At 41.5% G+C, this 26,507-nt stretch overlaps 1 protein-coding gene across 2 annotated transcripts in view; it reads left to right on the top strand.

Annotated features, from left to right (window-relative positions):
• The window catches only part of MDFIC2 (MyoD family inhibitor domain containing 2), a 44,010-nt gene extending 28,878 nt beyond the window's left edge, over positions 1-15,132 (top strand). For both annotated transcript variants that reach the window (XM_068202252.1, XM_068202253.1), the window contains exons 3-5: positions 5,899-5,967; positions 10,873-11,094; positions 14,646-15,132. In XM_068202252.1, coding sequence (XP_068058353.1) covers positions 5,899-5,967; positions 10,873-11,094; positions 14,646-14,905 — 551 coding nt within the window. In that variant the 3' untranslated portion in view covers positions 14,906-15,132. The remainder of the gene's footprint in view (positions 1-5,898; positions 5,968-10,872; positions 11,095-14,645) is intronic.
• Positions 15,133-26,507: the final 11,375 nt, after the last annotated feature.

Genomic DNA, 26,507 nt, shown 5'->3' with positions numbered 1-26,507 from the left:
AGATGGCAATAAGATTAATAATGTTTATTACAGTGTGCAAGTCCAGCTCCCAGTTGTGTTCCAGGGTGGCATGCAGGCAAGAGAGAAACAAATGGAAGTGTTTGCTGGAAAAGTCTCATAGAAGACATAAGACTCTCACAGATTGCCACTCACCATTGGGTTCAAATCAAAGAAAAACTTTTATACCTTATTAGAAGATGTGGAGGGTTGTAGTCATATATTATCATGTGTCAATTTACCACCAGTAGAGCTCTAAGGACTAACTGTGAGAAATGCTGCATCTGCTGTGATTTGCAGCTCTATTTCACAGCATTTAAAATGTTTGTATTTTTTTTTAGGAATATATATGGGTTTGATGGTGTTAATATATGTGGGTTTGTTGGTGTTTCCCTCCACCAAATGAAAATGCTGGCAGTCTCAGAGCAGCTCTGGCATTAATGCTGTGCAAGAATATCTTTGTGACCATAACTGTGTGTAATGCCTGCTTTGGGAATAAATTCTTGGCACACAGGTTCTGTGTCATTCACAAAGCAGCACAGTTGTCAAGGACCTTGAGACACGAAAGGAAGACACTGTGCTCTCTTTTCATTGGAAAGTTCACAAATTCTGCCTAGAGATCCCTCTGATACTTTCACTTTTCAATACATAGTGATTACCAAAAATAAAACTGAGAATTTTAAGTGCTTTCCAAATTTAATGACACAGAGTTTTACATGGAAAAGAATTCTTTTGTAATAAACTCAACATCTTCTGGTTTATATTACCTATAAATTTCCCCAGCTAAAGAGTGAGGAACTACAAAAGGACGTCCATGTGTGAGACCTACCTTTAGTTACTGTGCCAGTGATTAAATAAAGTCCCATCCACTTCTGGCTACTCAGCTCAGGTTAGGATTTTGTTTCTGAAATTTGGTCATATTGGCAGACAACCTTAACCTCATTGTGGGGAGAGTCATTAACCATGAGAGGAAGGAAAGTGAATTAATGCAGCAGTGACATCTAGGCAACAACAAACAATAACAATTCTAAAGTTTGTTTTTTCTCTGCTTTGAAAACAGCAAGGTCAATTCAAATGAGACAATACCTCAAACCTTCCAGTTTCATTCTGTGCAGTGAGGAATAAAGAGAATTTGAGAGGTTTGAGTTAGCCCTGCAAAACAACAAGAAGGTGTCCATGAGCACTGGGATGGATCTGCCTCAGGACCCATTGAGGGGTGTGCAGGCAGCCCCATCAGAGGTTGGCCTCAGGGGCTCTGTGTGGTGCTCTGCATCCCAAATCCCAGCCTGGGGAAGAGGACAGGGACTGGCACAGACATATGGTGACTGGGGTGACCTACTGACATTAATAAAAACAAACATTGCTAAGCTCTCCACTTGGAGGGGAAAGGACAGTACTGCGTGCTTTCAGTTCATGTACAGTTTGTGACTTCCTTGTTCTGAGTTTTTAAATTATCCCTTTTAGCAAATGTCAGCAGAGTGCAGTTTTAAACAAAAAGAAATGGAAAAAAAAAAGAATTTGGAAAGCAGACTTTAGCTTCATTTACAACACTTTTTAGGGCTGTTTCATATAATAGGGCTACCACACACCTACAAGGTCCTCCGCATCCCTGGAGTGTTTAAGGCCACTTTCCACAGGGCTTGGAGCAACCTGGTCTAGTGGAAAGTGTCCCTGCTCATGGTAGGTAGTTGGAACTAGATGGTCTTTCAGTCTCTCAAAACCCAAACCACTCTATAATTCAATAAGACGAAACAATCTGGTCTGGGGCTTAAATACAACTTCAGGTATAGCCACTCCATCTCAGTGACTCCCAGAGAGGATGATCTCTTTAAAGACCTGCTGGAATAACAACAGGGTGCCAGGATGCTCTGATCATAAAATTCAAAACAGGAAAAAGATGATTTAAAAAATTACCTAACAGCAAGAAGCATGTGAAACACCACGAGATCCTGCTGCTGCCTGGACTATCCCCAATTCCTGTAAAAGATTTATCTCATGGAAGCCGCTTAAAAAGTCACAACTGCCAGGACAGAAATATGGACCTAAAGAAAAACGAGACAGGGAAAGAAAACTATGGCTGAAGGGGAATGTGGGAGAGCCGATCTACAAACGTCCTGAGGGCTCTGGTAAAGCTCTCCTGAAGGGTGCACAGCTGTATCCCACATCCAACCCCATGAGTTTCAGGGATTGCCTTGCCTGTTGACCAGCTGATGTTGTGTTTCTGCTGCAGTTAACACTTGATACCAAAGCTGTGAGGTTCCTGGGACAATTCAGTGATCGTTCTCGGTGCTCATCAGCCGAGGGCTCCTGAGGACCTTGCAGCAGGCTGTGACGGGGACCGATGGACAGGAAGAGCTCTGGGCAGGCCCTGCAAACCAGCCAGTGAACACACTGTGAATTTTGCTATTGTGGTCATTTAGGGCATTAATTATGTCCAGCCTTTAACACAGATGATGATGTCTGATGCTACAGGGACTTTGGACTTAGCACATGAATACCTTTTCATAAATTGCTCAGTCCCCCTTCTTGCAAAGTTGTTACAACTCCAAGGTGTAAGAGAACAGCATAAAATTCACACTGATCCCTTCAATTCTTTTTTAAGCATCTTTAAATCCAGCTTTTTTTTTTTTTCCTGCTATACATCTTACTTTTTATAGTTAAATGTAATTTTAAAGCAAAAAAGAACATAAACAATATACACTGACTCTTGACACTCCATTGCTTTTTTAAACTAGAATAATAAAAATTTGCAAATGAACAAAAGAGTGGGAGGAAGATATCTGATTTACAATGTTTTTGAGATAAAGAACACTATAAAAAAAGATCAATGTGAATAATAAAGCATTGTTAACTGAGTCATGACATTTCTATTCTCAGTGAAGATTTGAACAGTAGAGCTCTGCAAATGAGCACCTTGTGCCATTTTCAAAGTGGGAGGAAGACATATAATTATAATTTTTAAAGTGAAGAGAATTTAAAAAAAAAAACTCTGTGAAAAAGTTTATTGAAAAACATATCGACATATCAATATGACATAAATTACTTTAATTTTATTAAACTGGGAGGGGGGAAAACCTCTTTTTGAAGACTGGCTGCAGAAAGCATTCCTTGAAAATAATTTTCTTTATTAAAAACCCTTTGCTAAGATGAAACAGCACTGAATGTCAGCACTACCGTATATTTATTCTGTAACTCTTCCAACAGCCGAGATCTATAAAAGAAACATATTTTCAAAACACTTTTAACCTCCATTGTCTTGATCATTCGTATTAACATTTTTCATGTCACCTATTGAAATCTCTTAAAGGAACCCTTTATTCAGTCAAAATTAATGAAGCCGTTTTCTTAAACAGCCTCCAAAAAGTAAAAAGGACGTAATGTTGTGCGTTTTATTTGACATACATTTTCTGCCATTTCACTTATTTGTGTGATGAGAGCAATACTTCATATTTATGCTATCAAATCTGCAGAGAAAAGTGGTTTTGAGAGAGAAGAAAACCAACTCTGCTCTTGCTGTGTGTGCAATTTAAATCCACAGTGAAAATACAGCATTGATCAGATTACTCCAATTGAGTCATTTAGTGCTTTGGCATTCCTGAAGTTAGGGCCCAGCTGTGAAATCATAGTTGAGGCCAAACATTGCTGTTAGGTGAGTGCACATGGCTCCCATTTTCTTCAAAGGGAATGACACACATGGCCAATATTTAGCTTTCACCTCTTCCATTCTTTAGCTAGCAAAGCCAGAACCAGTGGAGTATATGCAGGCAATTTAACTGAATTAAGAATACAATCAAGATTTTCCGGGACTTACTAGTGATTTGGGATATATAATTCAATACACATCAAAACACAGATGCTCAGCATATTCTGAAAATCAGGCCATCTCGAATGTCTTGCTTTAAGCAGGTAAAATCATAAATTACTCTGAGTATTTTGGCCATTGGATCCTAACAAACTGGGTGTAGTACACTTCTTCAAAATTATAAACTCCAATTTCTGGCTTGGCTAGGATGCCTGGGAGAATTGCAACTTCCCAAAACATTTTTGTTCCTGTGTTGGCACACGGCTCTCCCCTGCCATTACCATTACAGGACTTGAACACAGTGCAGGTGCCCTTCTGCAGCAGGTGACCCCTAGGGAAAATACAGCTCTTGGCTCTGCAGGTCCCCTGGTGTGCACTGAGCTGCTGGGATGGTCCACAAGACCTTATAGCATAAGTGCCATGGAGAGAAAAAAGGATGCATCCCAAAAATCTAGCTGCCCCATGCTGCATGCAGATCTTCATTTCAACTCAAGGTCAAGTGGAAAACTTTTCTACCATCCTTGCTGACTCTCCTCTTCACTTTCTCCTGACTCCATCTGTTCCTCACCCATCTCCTTCGTTCCGCACTCGCCTCCCTCTTCTTCCTGTGTCCATCTGTTCCCTCCTTCCTCGACACAAGTTGGGGAAGGGAAGTAAATTCAGTCATTCACTGAACAGATTTCAAGAGGAACCCCCTCCCTCTCCAGTTCTAACTTCATTCATCATGGTAAAAATTATAATGAATAGAAATGCTGAAGGTGAAAATTTATTAGGGATTGTGTTGCTTTCTTATATGAAAAGCAGTTAAAGCGGCATATAAACATTGGCTTCATTCATTTTTTCTTAATATATGGCATAATTAGTGAGAAATATTAGTGGAAGTGCTTGCTATGCAGTCCATCAACACATGCCTGTCAGAGCTTAGGACCTGGGCCAAAAGTTTTTGCCAGTCCTGTGATAGATTTACAATAAGCCTATAGAAGGCTTTACAGTTAGCTGGGTCACTAATTCATGAAGTTAAAATGTATGCAATGAGGTCAAAAATTCACTATTGATAAAATACCCCCTCCCGGGATTGCACCATTAGCTTTGTTACTGCAACAGCAAAATAAAGTAAACCCAAAGCTCCTGTGAATTACCAGTCCATCATCGTAAATCAGTAGTGAAGCACTTGCACGAGTTCATGATGTCATCTGAAGCCCAGGATATATTTATAGCCTTGTGTACTATTTCCTGTTTCCTCATGACAAAAATAAACAGTCTCCAAATCCCCTGCATCCTTCTGCTTGAGCTCAGCAGATTGTAATGGGCACGAATCTCTGAAAGCCCCCGTGATATATTGGTCTGGAGCAGCTCCCTTCTGATGGGCCACGGCGCCCACGCTCCCTGCGGCCTCTCCCATGTGGGCGACAGCAGTTCCCATGGAGTTTGCTCCATCTGCTGCACTCACTGCTGGGATAGTCCCACACCCCCTCCTCCTTTGCCTCCCTGACACCTGGAGAGAGAAGGAAAGGAGATTTAAACCTCCAAGCCTTAGGCATGGAGAGAACAGACTGGCAGGCGCATCCGAGGTGGAGGAGCTCAGCATTGCTCCATGTGGGGACCTGGGCTTGCCACCACAGGGACCTTGGCAGTCCTCCAAGACTGACATGCCATGAAGGCTAGAGTTTGGGCTTAAATTTCCTCTCTTCTCCTTTGCTCATAATTTGGGATCCTCATCTAAGGTTTCTGGGTTGTTTGGGCATGGATGATGCCCCACATTTCATCTCAGACCTCCCAGCTCTCAAATTTTCTGTACCAACCTGAATTGCTGTGTTTTCTGGTGATCCTCTTCACCTCTTTTTGGGTGAAACTTTCTGTCTGGGCAGTGAGTTTCATTTTTTGCTTCCTTTCCTGAAAAGAGACAGAGGGTAACACAAACAGTGCACCATGCCATGTAACCTCCCTCTGCAAGGAAGCATATTTGCTTCTGTTTGACCTCAGACCAACAACTCCTGAAGTCAATGACTGTCACTAAGTGGCTGAGGGTAATAGCTGTGCCAAACCACATTTATTTTACACTTATCCCTCTTCAATTTTGTTTTCTTCTCACCACCAAGACCGTCGCACCAGCTCCCTGCCTCTACTGGCCCTCCCTGGGGTGACACCGAGCAGTGAGGACCATCCAGGTAAGCTGCTGGCCCCATGCATGCAGAGATACTCCCTCCCTGGCAGGCTAATATATCCCTTAAATGATCAAGAAAAAGTGTTTTGTTTTTCTTTGGCTTTTGCCTTTTTGAAGAACTGCTGTCAAACCCTGAGGTTTGGGTTTCATCGTTCTATGAGAACCAAGTGAGTTCAGATCAAGCCTTCATACGTGCAAGTTTTCATCCATCGGGTCTGATGTGGCTCTGCCTGTGTCATCTCGGCACTGAGCGGACACGGCACACAGCTCTTTCAGTGATGAGCATGTGATGCATTAAACAGACAGGTAGCAACAGCAGGGCACGGGATAATGAATGCTGCACTGATACACCAACATGCCTCAGGGGAAAATTAAAAAGTTGCAGGTCCTAAACGGCTACAGTTTTCCACACAGTTTAGCATTAACCCTTGGGACTCCTTGCTACAGGGGTGTGAGACAAAGGGCCACTGCCAGGATGGATTTGGAACAAATGCCAGCATTGAGCAGAGCCACAGGCTCCCTTGTCCTTTTCTTGTATGATGTGGATGAGCCCTAGGAGGGTCAGAGATCAATTCTCCTTCTCCTTCAGTGGAGTCTCCTCCTAAACAGCTGCTCCAAGAGCTGCTTTGGATTACCTGCATTGCTACAGTCCCTGTTCAGCAGAACAGAGCACCTCTTAAACCCTCTGTCCCTTATCAAAAATAGACTTAGAGCCCTTGTATACCTCTATACTAAATCTAATTTCAGAAGCATGCAGGGAAGCTGCAGACTCCTCTTCTCCAGGACTGCAAGAGGCTGGTTTGTGCCTAAAGCCAATGAAGAGAAATAGAGGTCAGGGGACATACTGCAAATGCCAGTCTTGGTATCACTGCTCCTCCCTATTAACCAGAGGGATCTGGAGCTGGCATCAGTGAAAAGTAAGTGATTTACTTTGTGCTTTCATGAATTTAGACACTTGTAGTCAGCCATCTGAATCATCCAACTCCAAAAAGAAAAAGAAATTCCATGAGTATTGAGACTATCTTTGATACAAACATGGTTGAACAATCCCAGTCTTTGACTGCAACAGCCAAGGCGAGTCTCAGCTTCCCCATGTGAGGAAGAAAGTTGCTACTTCATATTACTTAAAAATGGCACATTGTGGGGGTGTACCTTTAGCAGCCTCTGCCTAACAGTCTAACACTGAATAATCTGAGATTTCTTCATCATGATACACTTATTTTTCCCTTTAAGTTCACTTCAGTGGCTGATTTCTATACGTTAAAAACACAGACATATGTGGACATTTGAAGCTGAAAAGAGGCTCTTAAAAGACAGTTGCAAAGTTTGACCCTCTTCCCATCTCTAATTGTAATTTGGGGTTTTTTATATTCTCGTTTAACAGTAATCATAAATACTACGAGTGGTATGTAATATTTTTTTAAAGCCTATTTGGCGACATCTATTTGTTCCAAACTCAACCTACTACTGTTTCATCCAGCAACAAACTATAATAGGAAAAAAAAAAAGTGCTAACCACCTTTTTTTTTTCTGCTGGTCTAGCACAATCTTTATTTCTTCAGACACTTTGTGCAAACATTAAATTGATAAAAGACATAATGTAGATGGACCCACAGCTGAACTGAAGGTAATTGCATAAAAATGAAATGGAGACCTATAATTGTACACTGCTTTAGCCTCTCCCGCAGTGTTTTCTGGAAGCAAGGATCTCGCTTGTCATAGCAAGTTGCTTGTTACAGTGATTGCGTGAAGACTTGATCTAGCTGTACGAGACAAGTATAACATTACTGAAAGGGAGCTTTTCAAACTAAGAGTCTGACACTAAAATGTACTGTATTTTCCAAGATGTAGTATGCTTTAACAAACAGAAGAGTCCCTGAGTGACAGCTTTTGTTACCCTTTTGTTTGATGGTGCTGTATTGAAAAATTCAGGTTATGTCTATGCCTTTCTATTTCTGGTTTTGATTTCTCTTCAACAGCACTTCAAGAATAAAAATTGACTCCAAGTATGAATAGTAGAAGTCGGTGGATACAGTAAATGTCAGTCTGGCATTTACTGATTACTTCTGTCAGACTTTTTTTCAGTCTCACTTCTTGAATGCCTAAATGCATTCCGTGGGCCATTGTATTGTTGCAGAATTGGGGAACTCAACAAATATATCGTGAATTAAAACATAACTAGTTTAGATTTTTGGGCAGATCTTGAAAGTGGAAAATAATAGTTATTATTGCCTAAGCCTTTTGATCTGATCCATGTGTATCCAAAGGCTCAGCCTGAGTGTGGCTCTCACTGTGAACAAGCAGGACCCATTTGTGATATTGGCACCTGGCTAACAGCTAGGGCTTGTGTCTTTCAGACTCACAAAACAATTGTTATCCAATAAATCCAATGCATAAGCAGGACATCGCTTCCTCCTGAGCTCTGCTGCTTTAATCAGCAGAACTTTTCCTGGAGATGGTTTCTTATTGAATGAAAGTGCAGGCAAACCTGTGGAATGTCATTGATTTACAAATACTGGGAAACAGTCATGACTGTACATGTAAGGGCATCCAAAATACATGAGTTTTCACATTCTGGACTGAAGAGGCTGGCCAAGGAGTCAGAGAGGGAGAAAAAAAAAGCTGTATTTGCTTACTCTGAGGGGAAAACCATCAACAACTCATCACAGATGGGCAAACCCAGATATGCATAGCCTCAGATGCTGGTTTCCTATGACCAAGGGTACAAGCTCAGGGGAGAACTGCTGTGCTTTGCACTGCTGGGTCACACCCAGTGGAGCCACTGCCTCTCTTGTCCTTTCCATCTCGCCTGTGGCTTTCCTTCATCATAATGTTCACAAAACCTGACAGTTATAGGTTTCTGAGCCTTCTCTCTATGCCACTGCTCTCTTACAGCCTCCACCCCATCATTCGCTCCCTGCCCAAGGCCAACTCTCCAGGACAGGGAAATTCACATTTCCATCACAGTAGACTTTGTTGTCATTATGACCTCAAAATCAAGACAATATCTCTGCCAACACAGAATTTTAAAGCAGTGATTTAAAATGAAAATTATAGCCTAGTTTTTGTGCTTATCTTATCCCAAGATCTCACTCTACTAACCTCTACCCACCTTTTCTGCTTCTACGTATTTCATTAGATAAAAATAATCTAAAATGGCTAGAAACATGGCTAGAAATTTAAATTAATTGCTCACTCATTCTGTAAGTAAATGGAGTCATAGAAATAATAGAAAAACTAGCTTGGAAGGGACTCTAGAATCACCTCATTTGGCCTCTGCCAGAAACCTGCAGTAAGAGCAGGTTGCTGGGGTCCATGCCCAGCTGAGCTCTTCTTCACACAGCCACAGCCTTGCTGTGGTCTGTTCTGGTACTTACACATTCCCATGATGAGGAATTCATTCTCTGGGCAGTTCCAACTGCCTTTGCTGCAGCTTCTGACCATGCCCTCTCCTTGTTTTCCATCTGTGCAGTGCTGGGAGGAGTTGGGATCTGGCTTCTCCATTATCCTGGCTCTGGAGAGGAACCAAGCATCCAGCACTGTTCTTTGCCTTCTCCTTGGGCCCAACCAATGCCAGCTCCCCCAGCCTCTGCTCACACAGAAGATCTTCCAGACCCCTCACCACCTCAGTGGCCTTCACTGGACTCGAACTAGATGCCACTTATCTCTCAAATCCTTGCTTCCCCCCTCCTCAAGCCTCAAACTTTATTGTTGTGCTGGTTTTTCACTTACCCTGCAATCCATCCATCCATCCCATCCACATTTCCTCCTCTTGCTGCAAGGATACAGGGGGACCAGCTGCAGTCTCATCAAGGATTCACTCTCTGTCAGCCTTTCCTTGGCTTTTCTTTAACTTGTGTCAGAAGCCAAAGGTACCAAAAAACCAAGAGATATGCAGGGCCTCTCTTCAGACTCCTTGCAGGCAAGTGCAGACGAACCACTTCAGAGCACTTACTGTTCCTCTCGGAAAGTAGCATTTGCAAAACTGAGGTGTTTGTAAAGATTGATTTTCTGTATATAGCTCAAGAGCAAGCATATCACAAGATTTAAGTGAGATAAAAAGTGAGGCTGTGCTTGATGTGAGGTGCAGGAGTTAATCAGCTGTAGATAAGAACTGATGTGGTTTTATCATCCCTGCCATGGAGAGAATGACTGTGTTTCTTGGCCACTTGATCACTTCAGAGAGTGGGTGAAACTATATATCAACCCATGTTTATCTGTGCCTGAGAAGTTCTTCGAGAATAAATTGAACTCAGAACTCTTCTTAACCTTTCCTCTAGTTGGGGCTTAAAATTAAGCTCTCCCTCTGGTTTCTGAGCTGCCTCTCTGGCACGCTGACAGCATGTGAAGTATCCCATCTCCTGGTTAACTTCCAGGCCAGCAACGCAAGTGGGGATGAAGTTATGAAATAAGGAATCTGGATGCTAAACAGAGACCATCTGGCTGTCTTTCTACAAGATTATGAGCCACGGTGAGCTGGCACATCTGCATCCAGGTACCACCTACGTGCACATTGTTGGCTGTTAATTTAGGGAAACGAAGTTGCAGCTGAAAAATAACAAGATAATTGTTTTGCCTTCTTTTATGTCACAAATTGAAGTTAGGATATCAAACTCTAAATAGATGTCAACCTGAGGCAATAGTTCTGTTTTCTTTCCAAACCTGATCCCACACACTGGAAGTGAATTATTACTTAGCCTCTAAGTCCTCTGGGTTTAAGAGAAAACCTTAGAAGGCAAGTTCACAAATACCTTTACTATGAATAAACCTCTGTAAAGAGACTGAAATCATTAGGTGAGAAGGGTTAGGCCTTGGAAGTAAACAACTGTAGGTTTGAAAATTCTACATATGTTATTCTCTTAGATCTCTGCCTTGGTATCACAGTCTTTTTTTTTCCTAATCCCACCAGATAACCAGCTTACAAATGAAAAACACACAGATGAAAAGCCTATGAAAGGTATTGTTATGAGTTCTGTCGCAGAATTCAGCATCACAGACGCTTCATCAAAGGGTACCAAAAATGAGAAGAAATTGTCAGATGCAAGCAGATCATCCATTGCTTCCCTGGAGAAATGCAGAGAATTCACTTACATTGAAGATGATGCATCAGTACATCAGAGAGACAGTGACGGTATGTTTTATAAAACAGATCACATTTGGGCTGATTTCTAAATAATGCCCACTGCAAAAGAACTATGTATAACCAACTCGAAATTAAATGTTGAACAGGAGGTTCAAGAACATCGCCAAAAGCAATGTTAAGTTGCCCTGCAGACATTTGTGTGATAGATGAGAATTTCTAGAAGATGATCTTAAATTGTCAGTGATACTAAAGTCATAGAAGAGGAGCTTCGAGCTTATTGTGCCACAGAGCATTTGTACTTTAGTAATGAGAGCTTGCACAGAGGCACCAGTGTCAGTATCGGATAAATCTGTTCCTGGCTATTCCAGTGCATGTTAAAAAAAGGCTCTGTGAAGTATTTCAGAAGTTTCTTTTGAGTGCCTTTTGCAATAATGGATTAGTGTGTTATATCCAATGGAGCTGGGATCTGTCATGCATATCATTTAACAATTCCTAAATTAAGCATTTCTAAATACAGATCAACACAATAAAGTGCCCTGTTCTCCAAGAATCATTAACATCTCAATGGTGTCACAGATCCTTACAAAAGGGATGTCTGTGATACATCTATTGGAATATGCTTAATTTCAGAGAAGGATCTGAAGTATTTATTTTATTTAGGGGACTTGTCCTCTTGTCCAGACACTCCGTATTTTTGAGTTTGAGGTCTATCTCAACCACTACTGGCACACAGGTGTGTGCCATGTGATGCAAATAACAGATTTCATTCTCCTTAAAAAAAGCTAAATGTGAAGGAAATTAAGAACAACAACAACAACAAAAAAAAAAAAAAAAACCAATCTGTGCTTAATTAATAATGTTAAGGGCTGGATAGAAGCCAAGAAAACCAAAGGAAGACAGATTTGTGGTTGTCATTGCATACTCAGCTCACTCCACTCTGACAACTTACTGCTTATTCCACATACACGAGGCCAAATCTTGTTTGCTGGTGCTTGGAGAACCTCTGAAGGCAGAGCAGTAGATGAGGAAATTGGTGATTATTTTGTTCCCAGGGCTCAGACAAGAGCAAATACAACACTCATAGGTCTCACCAAGGATGACCAGAAAGGCTTCAGCAAGCTTTGGACCGGGGTTGTTCAGCACATCATCTGTGTGAGCAGATGCCACCAAACAAGAGCAGGAAAACTTAGAGATGAGGCATGCTAGAAAAATTATTATAAATTCTTCTTTTGTGCTAATTAATCTAGTAATGTAGAGAACGAGAGCTGAGGTCATTGTTCTCACTGAGATAAACGCAGTAACGCCGTTTGGCAAACAGCAGGGAAAACAGAGGGGAAAACAAGAGATGGCATCTTCTTTTATGCAGTTTGTGGCTAATTTATTTTCAAATATATAAATGAATGCATAGGAATGGATGTCTAATTGCTAATATCTATTATTTATATACATTACCCCACTTAAAACAGGACCAAAAAGCCTCACACATGCAGATTTTTTGAAATGTGTTACATCCATTATCACAGTTCATGGTGTGTGCTCTGATGGGAATTTAAAAGCATCTTTACTGCACATCACAGAGTCTGTGCTGAAACATTACTTTATTATTAAAATGTTGTGCTTTTTGTGTGCTCTCTTTCCTGGATGAAGCCCTAAGAATCATATCTATTCTCTCCAGATTACATAAGCACCATTATGGTTAACACATTCAGGGAAGAAAAACTGTTATTAAAAAATGGATCTTTGGAGAGGGAGAAAAAAAAATTGCCAAATCCTTAATTAAGACATAACTTTGAATTCTGTCTCTCACTTCTATGTATAGGAAAGAAATTTCATAAACATCAGAGATGTAAAAGGAGTAGTCTTAATTACACCAAGAGTTACTGGATAAAATGATTACATTTTCTACAGTGTAAATTTCATACAATTAAATACAGTGGTGTCACCTTATTAACTGTTTCAATTTTATAATTATTTCAGTTCATTTAGCTAGGAAAAAATATAAGCATGAACTTACTGAGTATCACCAAAATCTAGTCATTCGTATTTGACAGAACTGACTTAGAAGTTAGTTGTGCTTGTCTGAACCTAAATAGATCTTGACATATTTAAATAAGTATTAAAATTGATAACATTGGTGATGATATGCCATTTAGAAAGAAGTTCAGTCATATGCTATTTGTTCTTGCTACCTGCTTTAACTGCCTTTTTAATAAAGAAGCTGGAATGATATTTTTTTAAATTTTGTTTTTTCATCAAGAAAGCTTTCTAAAAAAAAAAAAAACATAATTCTGGAAACTTCCTGGCAGTTAACTTCATGTTACGTGAGCTAGAAAATGCCACAACAGAACCAATGCAGTTGAATGAGTTCACAGTTAGTCATCCTAGGGCAAGAAATGTGGTTATAACCATATGCTTTCCTGAAAGAACCAATGAAAAGACACTCATATTGTTGAAGGCATTTTTCCTTTCCAAAAACAAGAAGGGAAAAAAAAAAAAAAAGGAAAAGAAAGGTCTGGGTCTGTGCTCCAACTGGATTCACACAGTTGGAATCTCACACCTGCTGCACCCAAGCAGTCTCCCCAGATGCTGGAGGCTGAGGGGTGAGGAGTTAATTAGTTGATTTTGGGAGGGCACAAACATAGCACAGAGTTTTAGTCATGGTGAGCAAGTTTTCGGGAATATTCACTGGCTCCAGATACACATGCTACATAATCTATTTTCCAAACTTTTGTCTCCTTTGAAAAAGTGACATTTGTGAATAAAAAGGTAAGTACCCTGCTTGGTGGGGAGCTGGCAGGACGCTGAGCTGAGGCACACTGCCCTCCCTGAAAGCTCTTCTCCAGACCTGCTCTCCCTCCCTTTCCTTGGTAGTTTTTAAACATTTTTAGTGCAAACTCTTGTGAAAATGAAAATAAACTCCAGTGTCACCTGTGCTGGTGTTGTGGTTTACTCAACCCCACAGAACCCCTCACTCACTGCCCCACTGCAGAAGGGGGGTACCAGAAGGGTAAAAGGAAGAAAACTCATGGCATGAGATAAATACATTGCAATAGGACAGTGTAGTGGTTTTACATGGGAAATAATAATAATAATAATAATAATAATAATAATAATAATAATTAGAATATACCAAACAAGGGATACCCATTGCAATTGCTCAGCACTCACCAACTGATGCCCAGACAGTTATCTGAGCAGAAACCCCTGCTTGTTTTCTGCCTAATTTATATTTATGCCTTATGGTCTGGACTATCCTTCTAGCCGGGTGGGATCAGCTGTCCTGGCTGTGTCCCCTCCCAGCTTCTTGTGCCTCTTCAGCCTCCTTGCTGTCCAGGCATGAGAAGATAAAATTTGGTTTAAAGGGCTTGTTCTGCATCTCACTACCACAGAATATTTCCATTCCAGTTCTTTTCATACAGCTGTTGTTTTTCCAGAGCAATTAAAACAGAAAATAAACTTTTCACTTGTCTCTATGAAAGTAGGCATCATCAGTGTGTTTTTAGATCACCCCCTCACTTCTGTGTAGCCACGCTGGCTTAAACCTGGGTAATCCCAGCTCACACTTGTTCTTACGTCTCCCTGCTTTTCCTTTCTCTTAGATGAATGCGCAACACTTATCCTGGCCTGCTTGTTCTGCCAATTTTGGGACTTTCTTATAATGCTGCCTGATACCTGTGAACATTGGCTGACAGATACCTGTTGTCCATCCAATAGATATTACCAGACCTCCGACGAAGACCACGGCAACAACGACTGCAACTGTGACTGTGACATTGATTGCAGCCTCTTTGAGTCCTGCCACGAGACTGGGGAGTGCCTGGAACTCGCCATGGAGATTTCAGAAGTCTGCTACCGCTAATAGGAAAATAATTGACAAAATTCCTCAAAACTACCTGACACATTACAAAGGAGTTTGTTTTTTTTTTTTTTTTAATATTAATCATAACCAGAGGTTTTGTCAAAGAGGACTATGTGCATCTTGTCGCTCCCTCCTTGGAGGTCTCTATATCTGTACCGTTCTGGTGGCATGATATCACAAACTGCTGAAACCAATAAAGGACAAAAAGGGGTCTTCTCTGCCATAGATGACAACAGAATTCCTAAGTGCCAAGTGTGCTCGCTGCTTTACCCACTGTCAATCCAAGCTTTTATAAACCTGTAATTGCTTTAAACACTGATTTCACCATTCATAAACACAGAACAAATTAGGACATTATTTTAGGACTGATATATATATTAGTTTGTCTTCCTAATGGATTCATACCTAAACATGTATTACACATTGTTGGTTGTTATAAATAATTTATGATATAGCATCATTTTATAATTAAAAATTTATTTATTCAATCTCTTAAAACACTCTGATATGCCCAGTATAGGTAGAAAAAAAAATAATGAATTAGAAACCATGCTACTCATAATTACAGCAAATGTCATTGAAAATCTCCAGTGAATTTTGTGGAGGAAGCATTTTCACAGGGTATTGCAATTCGACAGTGTATTAATGTGCTGGCCCATGGTTATGTAATAACAGGTTATGCCTATTGTTCATTAGTTATAGGAAAGGGCTTCATAAGTGTAATTAGCCTAAATGCGAATTGACTGCACACTTCCAGAGGAGAATTACCCCATAGATAGCCAGCAATTCCTTTGCTTGATTTTCATTTGTAAGACTTCTGCAGGAAACAGAATATTGCCACCTATTCTAGTGCAAACAGGCATCTCCACCTGTGCACAAAAGATTACAAAATGACAGTATCTATCCTGGTCGTGCTTTCATACTCCCTCTATCTCTTTTCTGATGGCAGGTCTGATTAATAAAAAGAAAATACATGTTGCACATTACACATATGACAAGAAAAGCATGTAAATTCAGCTGCCTGAGGGTGCAGAACACAGGTATTAAGCACAGAGGAAAATACAGAATTGCTTGCTCATATTAGGTATTTATAGACTAACACCAAAGTCAGTGTTTTCTTTGTATAAGCACTAAAATTTCTCCCTAAACCCCCACTGATCTCAGTGCAGAAGTGCCTGTGAAATCCCAAACAAGGATCCTGGGCAAGATACTAGAATATTAAGCATTTCTAAAATCATTGAAGCCACTTGTTTATTAATCAGAGTAGTCCTGGTGCACAAACATTTAATGGGGGAAAACAATCATGTCTATCCTTTCCTTATCCCCCTTCTGGCAAACTCATGTTTTCAAAAAAATCAGAAAGCAAGAAGTAGAACCACTAACAACTTTTTTCCAAGCATCTTACAAAGCCTAGTGACCAGAAGACAACAAACTTCAGCAATGCAGTGAGCAGCCCAGAACACCTGATTTCTCTGCTCCTTCCAGGACGTTGGTGGGGAATAGAAGAGCTTTGCTAATCTTACACTGTCACTTTGTGAGCTGTAGTCACCTAAAGGAGCTAAATCATTAGTTCTTCATCACCACATCAGTCCCAGCCTGCTGGCTGGGTCTGGACCCAAACCCCACAGCACAACCCACTGCCTTCCAGGAGGTACTGGTTTGGCAATGCTGAGTTTTAATGCTTCAATTTGCATTCTCCCACAGAATTTTGATCTTAAATCTTCCAAAGCTAAGCTGAACTCTCACTGCTACATACCACGCCACAGAGGCTTGGACCATTCTATCCTTTGTACCACCTTTATATCCTCTGTATTGTTTTTACAAAGTGGCATGTGGGTATTTATGGATAAAAACTCTGACCCGACACATTTAGGAGTCAGAAAAGAGGGAAGTTTGTTTCACATACCATTTCCTAGAGAAGCACCAATAAAGATGTACATTGGCAGTCCTTGCTCTTGATGCAAACTTCCAGAATGGGAGATTTCATGTGTAATGGCTGGACAGAGCCCAAGAGGGGAAACCAGAGGGTGGCATACCCCAAAACATTGTCAGTGAGGGAATCAGAGATGGGGACTTTGCCTTTCAAGCCAGGATGTCCTGTACCAGTTCTGAGTCTGCAAGAAAAAACACGACGACCACATCAGTATAACCCATGGCAAGAGAACTCATTCAGCTGTGGAACTGGACTGGGGGCTTTGGGCACAAATGTGGAATTTTTTCCAACTCTTTTCCTAGGAATCATTACTCAAAAGATTTTTTTTTTTTTGGGTTGTAATCCATAGGTTGGCATACTGAGGTCATGTCTACTACAGGGCACAGGTAAGGTCAAAGACAGAATTACTATAGCCATGATTGGACAGGATGTCCCAGCAGTATGAATGGAATCACACTGGAATGTACTGAGAGCTGCTGTTGGTCGTGTTTTAAATAATGCAGCAATATCTCCTTGCCTGAAATGTACAAGGGCACACTGGTCAGTTTCCTGCTTTAGGAAGTAGATTTTTGGAGACATTTTATGAGCAATGAAACCTTGAAAAACATGTTACTTCATACAACACAGAAGAATTAACAGCCTATGATAACTTTGTTTTCTGTCACAAAGTTGTTAATTGCAACATTGTACTTTCATGACACGTAGGAATACTTAAACATATTGACACCAGAGAAAGTCAGTCAGACTTTTCCATTAACTATTCCAGAAACTCTTTGAAAAGCCATCCTATTCCCACACTAAATTGACTTCCTAGTGCAGAAAAATACCCATTTATCAGATCTGAACATGGGTAGACATTCCAGTGAAACCGAAGCATTTGGAACAATTTGAGGCTGTCTCTGCATTTTTTATTTACTGGGAAGGAAGGTCTGGGTGCTCGAGTAGGAGGCGTTTGGGTGGATGGCTGTTGGGAACATGTTGGACTCAGCTGTGCTCCCAGGGAGATGTCAGTGCGTGAAACCAGCTCCTGAGAACAACAAATAGAAGTTCCAGTTTTGCAAACGCGAACAGCGCTCCGACACGACGCCTCTCCCCGGCACCAGAAATGCACTGACAGATTGCTTGGGGGAAGAGAGAGACAGAGAGAATTACGGAGAGCTGCATTGCTACCTTCCACAGGAAAGGACCATGGGATGCTCTCTAAGGATCTCCTCTTGGAAATGACCCAGCAGCCTCATCCTTGAGACAAAAATGTCTTTTCACCTCTTTTCACTCTGTTCTCAGAACACAATACGGATTAGGATGTAAACTTTAGAGGAATTAATGTTTACCAAATATTGGGAAAGCCTCTGGTGGCTTCCAAAAGTTAATGTTCAGTTATCTCAAAGAATCTTAAGTTCTCTGACTGACCATGAGCCCTTCCATTATGTCGTTCTGGTGCCTTACTCTCCATGTACAATGAGTCCCTTAGATGTGGGGCTGGCAAAAATTACCCCATGTACATCCCCAAATATAGGGATGGAATATATTACATTACCTCATTCGACTTTCCTCTGCTTCCTAAAGCACTTTGAGCATTTGTATTCTCTTGAGCAATCATCAGCTAGAACAACCAACATCTTCCAAATGTCCAGAAAATACACAGATCTGCCTTAACTCCAGTGCTGCTTAGGGATTCAGGCTGAGTGCTACAGTTGAGCTCTAGAAGACTTTGGTTCTCAGGAAGAAAGCAAAATATGGGAACAATTAAGATGTTTGCAATTGTATTTCTCCTATTATGCTTGTACAGTATCAAAAAAAAGGTTCAAGAGTGTCAGACTAAGAATGTATGTATCTATTATATTTTTCTTTTAATTGTATGAAATGGGTGGTTCCATTGCTTTCATCTGTTTGGGTTCTCTTAAATGCAAGGTAAGTTTCCTATTATGCAAGAAAATGAGTTTACCAAGCAGACTGGGATTTCCAAGCACTGCTCCACTATAATTCACTGTAACTGAGCATTAATCATGATTAATAATCTATCATTCCTGTGGTTTAGGAAAATAAAAAGGACCACTTTATTGAGAAACTGCCCTTTCTCTTAGCATACTTCATATAATTGCACAATGGAACAATTCTAGGGAATTCATTATTCTGCTGGTAATGATCTAGATTTCCTTAACATTGCACACGAATGGGAATCGTTGCCATCTGATGGATGTTCCACGGCCTGTACAAAATGAGTTGGTGGGTGCAAGCCAATTCGTAATGGATGTGTGCCCATATCACAAAAAACACCATTATAATTGGTACCCTTAGGAAAAATGCCAACGTCTGAGTGTAAACAGAGCACTTTTTGTCCCAAGAGCTCGCGCTTCCGTGGTCAGAGTTGAAGCACAACAGAATGAGCAATGCTGAGCTGCATCTGCTGCCTCTGTACAGCTTCGCTCTCCTGAGGTAGCACATGGCATCTTGGACCCTCTGTAAAATAAGAAGAAATCTCACTCTGAAGGGCCACCCTTGTGCCTTTTCCCCCACCATCACTAAAGTCATCGTGGGGGTTGTGCAAGTATAAAATGTAGCAGAGAAGGTCATTGCTACAGTGCATAATTTGTTCTCTTTCTAAGTGCATCCAGAAAAAAGTATATTGTCACTAAATGAGAAATGTTTGTTCGCCAATCCTCATTTGAAATTTGAGAAACCTTCCTATCAGAAAATGCTGGAAGTCACTGATTTACCATCTCCTAGTGTTTTCCAGTAGGAGACACCATTTTAGTTGTACTGAAGAGGGACCAGGGACTTCCAACAGAGAAGTTCATAGGTCATTGGTGTACATTGCTTATAAAACAAAGAGAGAAGAATGAAGATATCTCATGGACATTCTATTGATGGCCTGCATGAACACAGCAGCTTAAGCAGCAAAATAATATTGGAAAAGTCCTCTTCCTTATTAGAGAATCCTGCAAATCAATCAGTCATTCACATGCCCACACCACAGTATATTGAAATGACCATGGTACAAAGAGATGAAAAATACCCCCACCTTATCCAAATGCATGAAAAAAATCACCATCAATGTCATTAAAATGCAGACTCAATTTATATTGCCAGCTTTGCCATGCTTCCAACAAAGTAAAAAATAATGCCAGAGTGCACTGAGGAAAATATGATTAGATCAACTGTATAAAAAGCATGAATGATTCCATTAGCAAGCACAGCTGAGAAAAGACAGGATTTAAATCAAATCTAAATATGATATGATTATACAGCCAAAGTGACATGTCCATTTTAGAAAACATACAGAAGAAGCAAAACAAAAGCAGAATTTGGTGTTTATGCCATAAAACATGTTCCATCTCACACAACATTTAAAAACCTGATGGAAGCATCCTGTCATCTCTGCAATTTTATACTGTATTTGTTCTAGGTGAGTCACAGATGTGCAGATAATTTAGAAGAACACCCTTTGTTCATCTCTCTTGCAGTATATTTGCATCATTTTTCCCTTCAGAGAATCACTGTACTGTATCACTTGATACAGACATCACACAAACCCTTCTAACGGAACAGCAAAGCTGCCCACAGAACCACAATTCCACTTCCTAAAATCTTTTGGGGTATTGTAACCTGGTGTTGCTCCACGTGGAAGGTGAAGCAAAATGTACCAAATTTTGGTGTTAAGCGGGACAGCCAATAGTTTGAAATAAAAGGATCAGGTTTTCTAATGTGTTCTCTTTTGGAACAGGAGAGTTCAGCCTCCACTTCATGAGGCTTTTCATCAAAAATACAGATGGAAAAAAAAAATCTTTGTTCAAGAAGCATTTTCTGGATACTACTGTGTCAAAAACATTCTCCTGTATATGTAAACGGAGAGAGAGAAAGAGAGAAAGAGAGGTAGGAAGAGATGGCGTATCTTTGAGTAATGTGACTGAGACCAGTTGCTCCTCACTTGTGATCTCCAATTGCTCTGTGAAGTTTTCTCTTGTCAGGGTAATCCTTGTGATTTCTGCCACACCAGAGGCAAATGAGCCATGGGATGAAAGCAGGATGAGCCTTTGCCCCGGCCTCAAAGATTTCTGCTTCCTCATGTGCTGCCCATTCCTGTCCTTGTTTGCATCCAGGTGGTCTCTCTGATAGAAGTTTTATTTGTAAGGGATTTCACCACAGTTCAAAATCAGGAGTGGGGAAGGACACACATCAGTATTCATCTTCTCAAAGATATAATCAAATATTAATCCATTTTAAACCCCTCGATTTTACTATGCATTTCAATTTTTCCTGTAATCTATAACCCGTACACACCATAAAGTCATCACTGAGAGGGGAAGCTGGAAAAATCCAGCTACCTTTCCAAATGGAAATCAGAATATATATTTTTAGCTACATTAAGCCAACTGCATGCAGTTCTGCACACTTATGTAATTCCCACATAAAAATAATCCATAATATTCCAGAGGAACAAATCCAATTCTTAGTCATATAAATTTTCATATAAGTCCATCAAAACCTATTCCAAAAATGTCTCAGTCTTTTTGAGTGCCAGAGTTGGAACAAAAGAGCGAGTCCTTTAAAATGCCTTTGGAGCTTCCAGGGATGTTAAATCTAATTGCCCTTAGCATAGCACCGATCCACAAAGGTTTAAGTCATGGAAAATGTATTTTACCTTTATACAAGGTATACTATGCAAAGTTTATCGTGGCACAGTAAAGTCATGTCTAACTTGCTCCGTGCAAATTTCAGACAGAAAGAAATTAACCTTTGATGCTTCACTTTGACTAACCAGGACAGAAAAATGTATCTTCTCACCGCAGACACACAATATTGTATTAAATGATATGATGCAGCATGGTATGATATGATAAAATGTCCATTTGTGCACTTGGGTCTATATGTGCACGTAGAAATCCATATTTAAACTCACAGATATTTATAGCAAGGTCTCTACGTTCCAAGAAACAAGAAAGGATGGAGTAGGCAAAGATTAATTGTGATAGAAACCTTCTTAAGACAAAGCCAGAGCCAACACTATTTGTTAATACCCTTAGAAGCTGTATAATCATCCCAGCTGAGGCTGAGGATAAATTTTTCAGTGAAGGTCTTGTTCATGACAGAGGGATCATTTGCTAAAGCAGACCTTGCAGCACCACGGGTGTTGGAAAATGCTCATTTCCCTCGGCAGTTCCACAGGGCTTTGCCACCCCACAGAAAGAGGAATGACCCAGGCCCTTGCCTGGCAGCCTGGAAAGTCCTGGAGACTCAGGTCAACCATCAGTTTAATTTCATGAAAATATTAAATAATAACTAGAAGAAAAACATTCCTTTTTTATTCCAGAAAAAGTTCTCTTTGACGATGCTCCTGCATGAGTTATTTAATTTTCTAAAATCTATCGGAACAAATATTTTTCCCCAAAGTCCAGAATCTCTGGTGGAATAAATTGCTCTGCTTTTGTCCATAATGGCTCTGTCACAACCCCTGTTTATAAGAGTAGCTACATCTGAGCCAGAGAGCTCATAACTTTACAGACAAAAGAGGGAACACTACAAGACTCCACAGTCTGCCATGGGAAAGCAGAACAAAGGGACCAAGGACGGATTTTTTTCCCTCAGAGAACTTTATTTCTCAGCTAGAAACCTGATCTGCAGCGAGGGGAGCCAAGGGACAAGCCGTGTTTATAGCACAGCCAAGGATGCCGTTCCCTCGGTTCAGTCCCCCAGCGCACTCAACACTCCTAAGCTACATCTGCTCTATAAAGGCCCAAGAAAACTTAGGCAGCCTTAAAATTTTTTTTTTTTTTTGCAATGGCACGTCTTCTTAACCAGCATCATGGAAAAGTCATGCTGCTCTGCATATAGCCTTCAGGATTGTGTCTGTAACACTTGAAATCCTGCCCAAGTCTGGCTCCGCTCGCGCTAACAGGTACTCTGTGTGCTTCTGCATCTTTTCCTACAAGCAAATGTTGCAACTTTCCCATTGCGACAGCTGTAAGAGGCATTCACTTTACTCTGTTTTTCCTTAACACTCCTGATTCCTTTTATATCTAGTTGGGAATACACTCAAGCGCTAATGGCACTTGTTCAGCCATCCAGGGAAGGCGCAGCGTCGCCTTCCTAGCTATTTGTATTTCTTCATTTTGGCAATCTGAACTTTGCCAAGATCCAAATGCCTGATATTTAACTTAGATTACTCTCTCTTAAGGTCAGAAGGCACCAGTAATATTATCTGGCAACACAAAATCGGCATCTACTTGGAGAAAGGAGGTTTTAAATCAATCATTCCTCCCTCTTACTCATGTAAGTGAGAGGATTCCAGGTGCCAGGTTATTAAGACACCACTGACAGATGAGACAGGTGATGGACCTGCATCCCTATGCTATCACTGCTAGTTTGATAACCTCAAGGGATGCGGCTCCTGCTGCACGATGGGGATCTACAGCTGCTGGTGTTTGCTGATCGCTCAGCACAGGCTCCTTCTGCCACTGCCTGATGAAAAAGTCCCAAGGGGACGAGCACAAACGTAGTTCTTAAGGTTCTAAAGACATCATTACATGGAAAAGGACCTGCCCTGGGGTTTCAGATCATAAACACTTTCAGCTGTCAGCCCTCTGGGGTGGTTCAAAGCATAGGGACCAGCACCAGTGCAGCCCTGCACAGTGAAAAATAGCCCAAACCACCTCGTGAGCCACTTCCAGATCTTTGAACCCATGTGGAGAAAGTGGCTTGAGCAGTACAAGAGGAAATGGCATTAAAAGCCCTACGAAAGCCATTGGTAAGGCAAAGCCAGCAGAGCTGCAGGGGAGCTAAAGGAGCGTGGCGACAGCCAAAAAATTCAGAAACTCCTTCAGCAACCAGGAGAGAGACAAACCACCACCCAGGCGGGTCTGACATCAGGGTTTGAACAGGAGCCTTTAAAGTTTTTTTATGAGGCTCCTTTTCGTGAGGCAGGGCATAGCAAATACTCCATTTAAGGCTTCCATGGAGTAGAACCAGAAATATCCAGCCTTGCAAATATCCTCCCCAGCCAAGCGCGGAGCCGAGACATGCAAAATGAGCGCCCGTCAGCTCCGTGCCAGCGCAACAGAAGGCAGAAGTGCTTCAAGGAACTTGTGACAGGTTCTCTGGATGCACCAATTTGAGATGGGCCAATCCCTGCTTGAAATGTGCAAACTCTCACACTCCTTGGCATGACCGCACAGCCAAAATGCACATTTTTTAAAGGATTTAAAGAAAACACGACCAAAGGGACAGGAACGTGGAAGAATTTGGCAATGGGAAGCAGATGCTTCCTAGGGAGGAGACAGGACTTAGTTTGAAAAAGGTTTGAGGGAAACTTTATATATAGAAGTTGAATGAAGTTGCTGAAATTTGTTTTATGGGAGAATGTCTAACTTACAGGGAGGACTGCACCCTAAACAGTCACACCTAGGAGAGCAACTCTGTGAAGCTGCATCTGGAGGAGTGAGGCAACTTAAATGGTACAAATATCAGGGTTCTGGTTTACCTACAGCAGCTGCTGCTGGCAACCGCTGCCACGAGGCATCACAACCCAGCTTAGCCAGGTTTTGTCACCACTGCTCTTTAACAGCCCCTCTGGAATCCCAGGGGTGACGTATCTGGAATGGCTGCAGCCAGAGGGTGAGCTGGTGTGTGGGGCTGCAGTGGGAAAGAGAGAGAGAGGGGGGATCAAAATGCATTTAAGGCACAAACAAGAAGAGCAGAGACTCAAGATGAACTCCAAAGTTGCTGGCAAGGAAGAGAAGAAACATGACCAGCAGTCATGAAGAGGGAGGTGGTACAGTCCAGGCTTGTTCCTAGCTAGTGTGGTAGAGATCTTTGTTGAAATTTGCCTGAGAACTCCAACAGTGCCAAGCACAAAATGGAAAGGAAAGGAAGGATAGGCTGACTTAGGAGGGATGAAGTTTCCTACCTGAGACAAATAGCAGGTTTGAGGGAAAATGTCCCAGGATAGAATAGAAAGTCCTACAAGAGAAAGAAGAGAAAGAGCATCACTATTCTCCTTCATTGCACTAAAAAACGGTTTGCAACCACAGGCAAATCTGAAACACTTTATTGCAAAAGGACTACAGTTACATTTTGAGCTAAGCCTTTGCATCCTTCCATTAAAAAAAAAGAAAAAAAACATTTGAGGTTGTCTGGGATTCAACTCTTTTCATACTGGTGCTAATTTTATTTTTCAGGCCGAACAAGATCACTCCTCATTCACATTTTAGGGCCTCCTAATAAAATTAGCCTGGGAAAGCAAGACAATTGGACTGAAAACTTTGGACTTGCCTCAGCTTTGGGACACTGTAAAAAAACTTATGTTTCCTTGGAAATACTCCCCATTTGACCAAACTAAACCTGCTCTATTTCCACTAAGTGTCACAAGACCGTACCTCCTTCCAGCGGGACCAGAAAATTTCCTTCCTATAAAGGTGGTTTTAAAAACCAGCTGCACTCTTGAGGCTCCAGCACGGCCTGCAGCCTCCAGCACACCCCATGCCAGAAACCAGCCTCTCTACAGACTCACAAAGGCTGTAAAATATCTTGTGCAGTGTCGAGAAAAAAAAAAAAAAAAACTAAAAAATGCCAAGGAGCTTTGCCAAACACTTTCTGCTTCCTCACATCTATGCCAAATGCTTTGCAGGCTTTTGCGGGGGACCTCAGACCCTCACAGGTCAGCCCAGATCTGTCCTTTGCAGAGAAGAGCTGATTTTGAGCTAGCTGTTGCCCTCAGCTCCTGCAAACCAGCATCCTCAGGCTGCAGTGAGGGTTCCTGCTGGTGGCTGCCAGGGAGGACGTGGTTCTCCACATCAGCAGGTGATGCAGAGGATGGACAAGCATCCTGAAGGCACAACCCAAGGGTTATCCCTTCCTCATCCTGCCCTCATCCCTCACCTCATGCAGGAATCAGCCCTGATAAAGAGATCCACAACAATCACTTCTGACTTGGGCCTGAATTTTGTCAAAACCTATAATTCCAGCTCTGTTTCTCCACTGTTTTGAACCTTCATACCTACAACTCTGAAGGCTCAGATTTGTCAAAACACGCAAAGGTGCTGCCAGAGGCTGAGCAACTCATTTTAGTCCCTTTACAAAGCCATTTTAAGGAAAGAAACAACGTGTCAGGGCAATGCCAACAACTGACTGTACCAACAAGGAGAGATTTGACATACCTTTCTCTGCTGCAGTGACTGTTATAATAAAAGACAGCAGTGCATTAGTGAAAGATTTATGCTCATATCTCAACAATGGAAAACATGAGCTTTGCTGTATTCTCATTCACACTGAGACAGGCAGCGAGGGCATGTCATGTAACACTATTTCCAGGAAAGATGCTACAACTGAAGAAATGCTGGTGCAGTAAGACAATTCCTGGAAGCAGGACAGACTCTTGTGTTACTATCATTGCAGAGGGAGAATTTGACTGTAGAGCCTCTTCTCCTGAGCTGTTTTAGGAGGGGAGGCTCTCCTGCCCCTGGGGCATAGGGAGGAAAGGTGAGCCAGAAAGGCTGGGAGAGCTGCCGTGGCCCCCTCTGTGCAGCACCAGCCTCCCTGGCACTCTCAGAGCCCTCCATGCCAGCAGGCACAAGTGCCAGCTAATTGAATTTGCTAATGATATATTCTCTCGAAACCCTTCGCACTGATCCCCCCGTTTTGCACTTGCAATTAAATTACAAGCAAAAAAAAAAA

This window comes from Anomalospiza imberbis, chromosome 11 (genome assembly GCF_031753505.1).
Source record: "Anomalospiza imberbis isolate Cuckoo-Finch-1a 21T00152 chromosome 11, ASM3175350v1, whole genome shotgun sequence".
Taxonomy (NCBI): domain Eukaryota; kingdom Metazoa; phylum Chordata; class Aves; order Passeriformes; family Viduidae; genus Anomalospiza; species Anomalospiza imberbis.
This window is presented reverse-complemented; position numbering and strand designations above follow the sequence as displayed.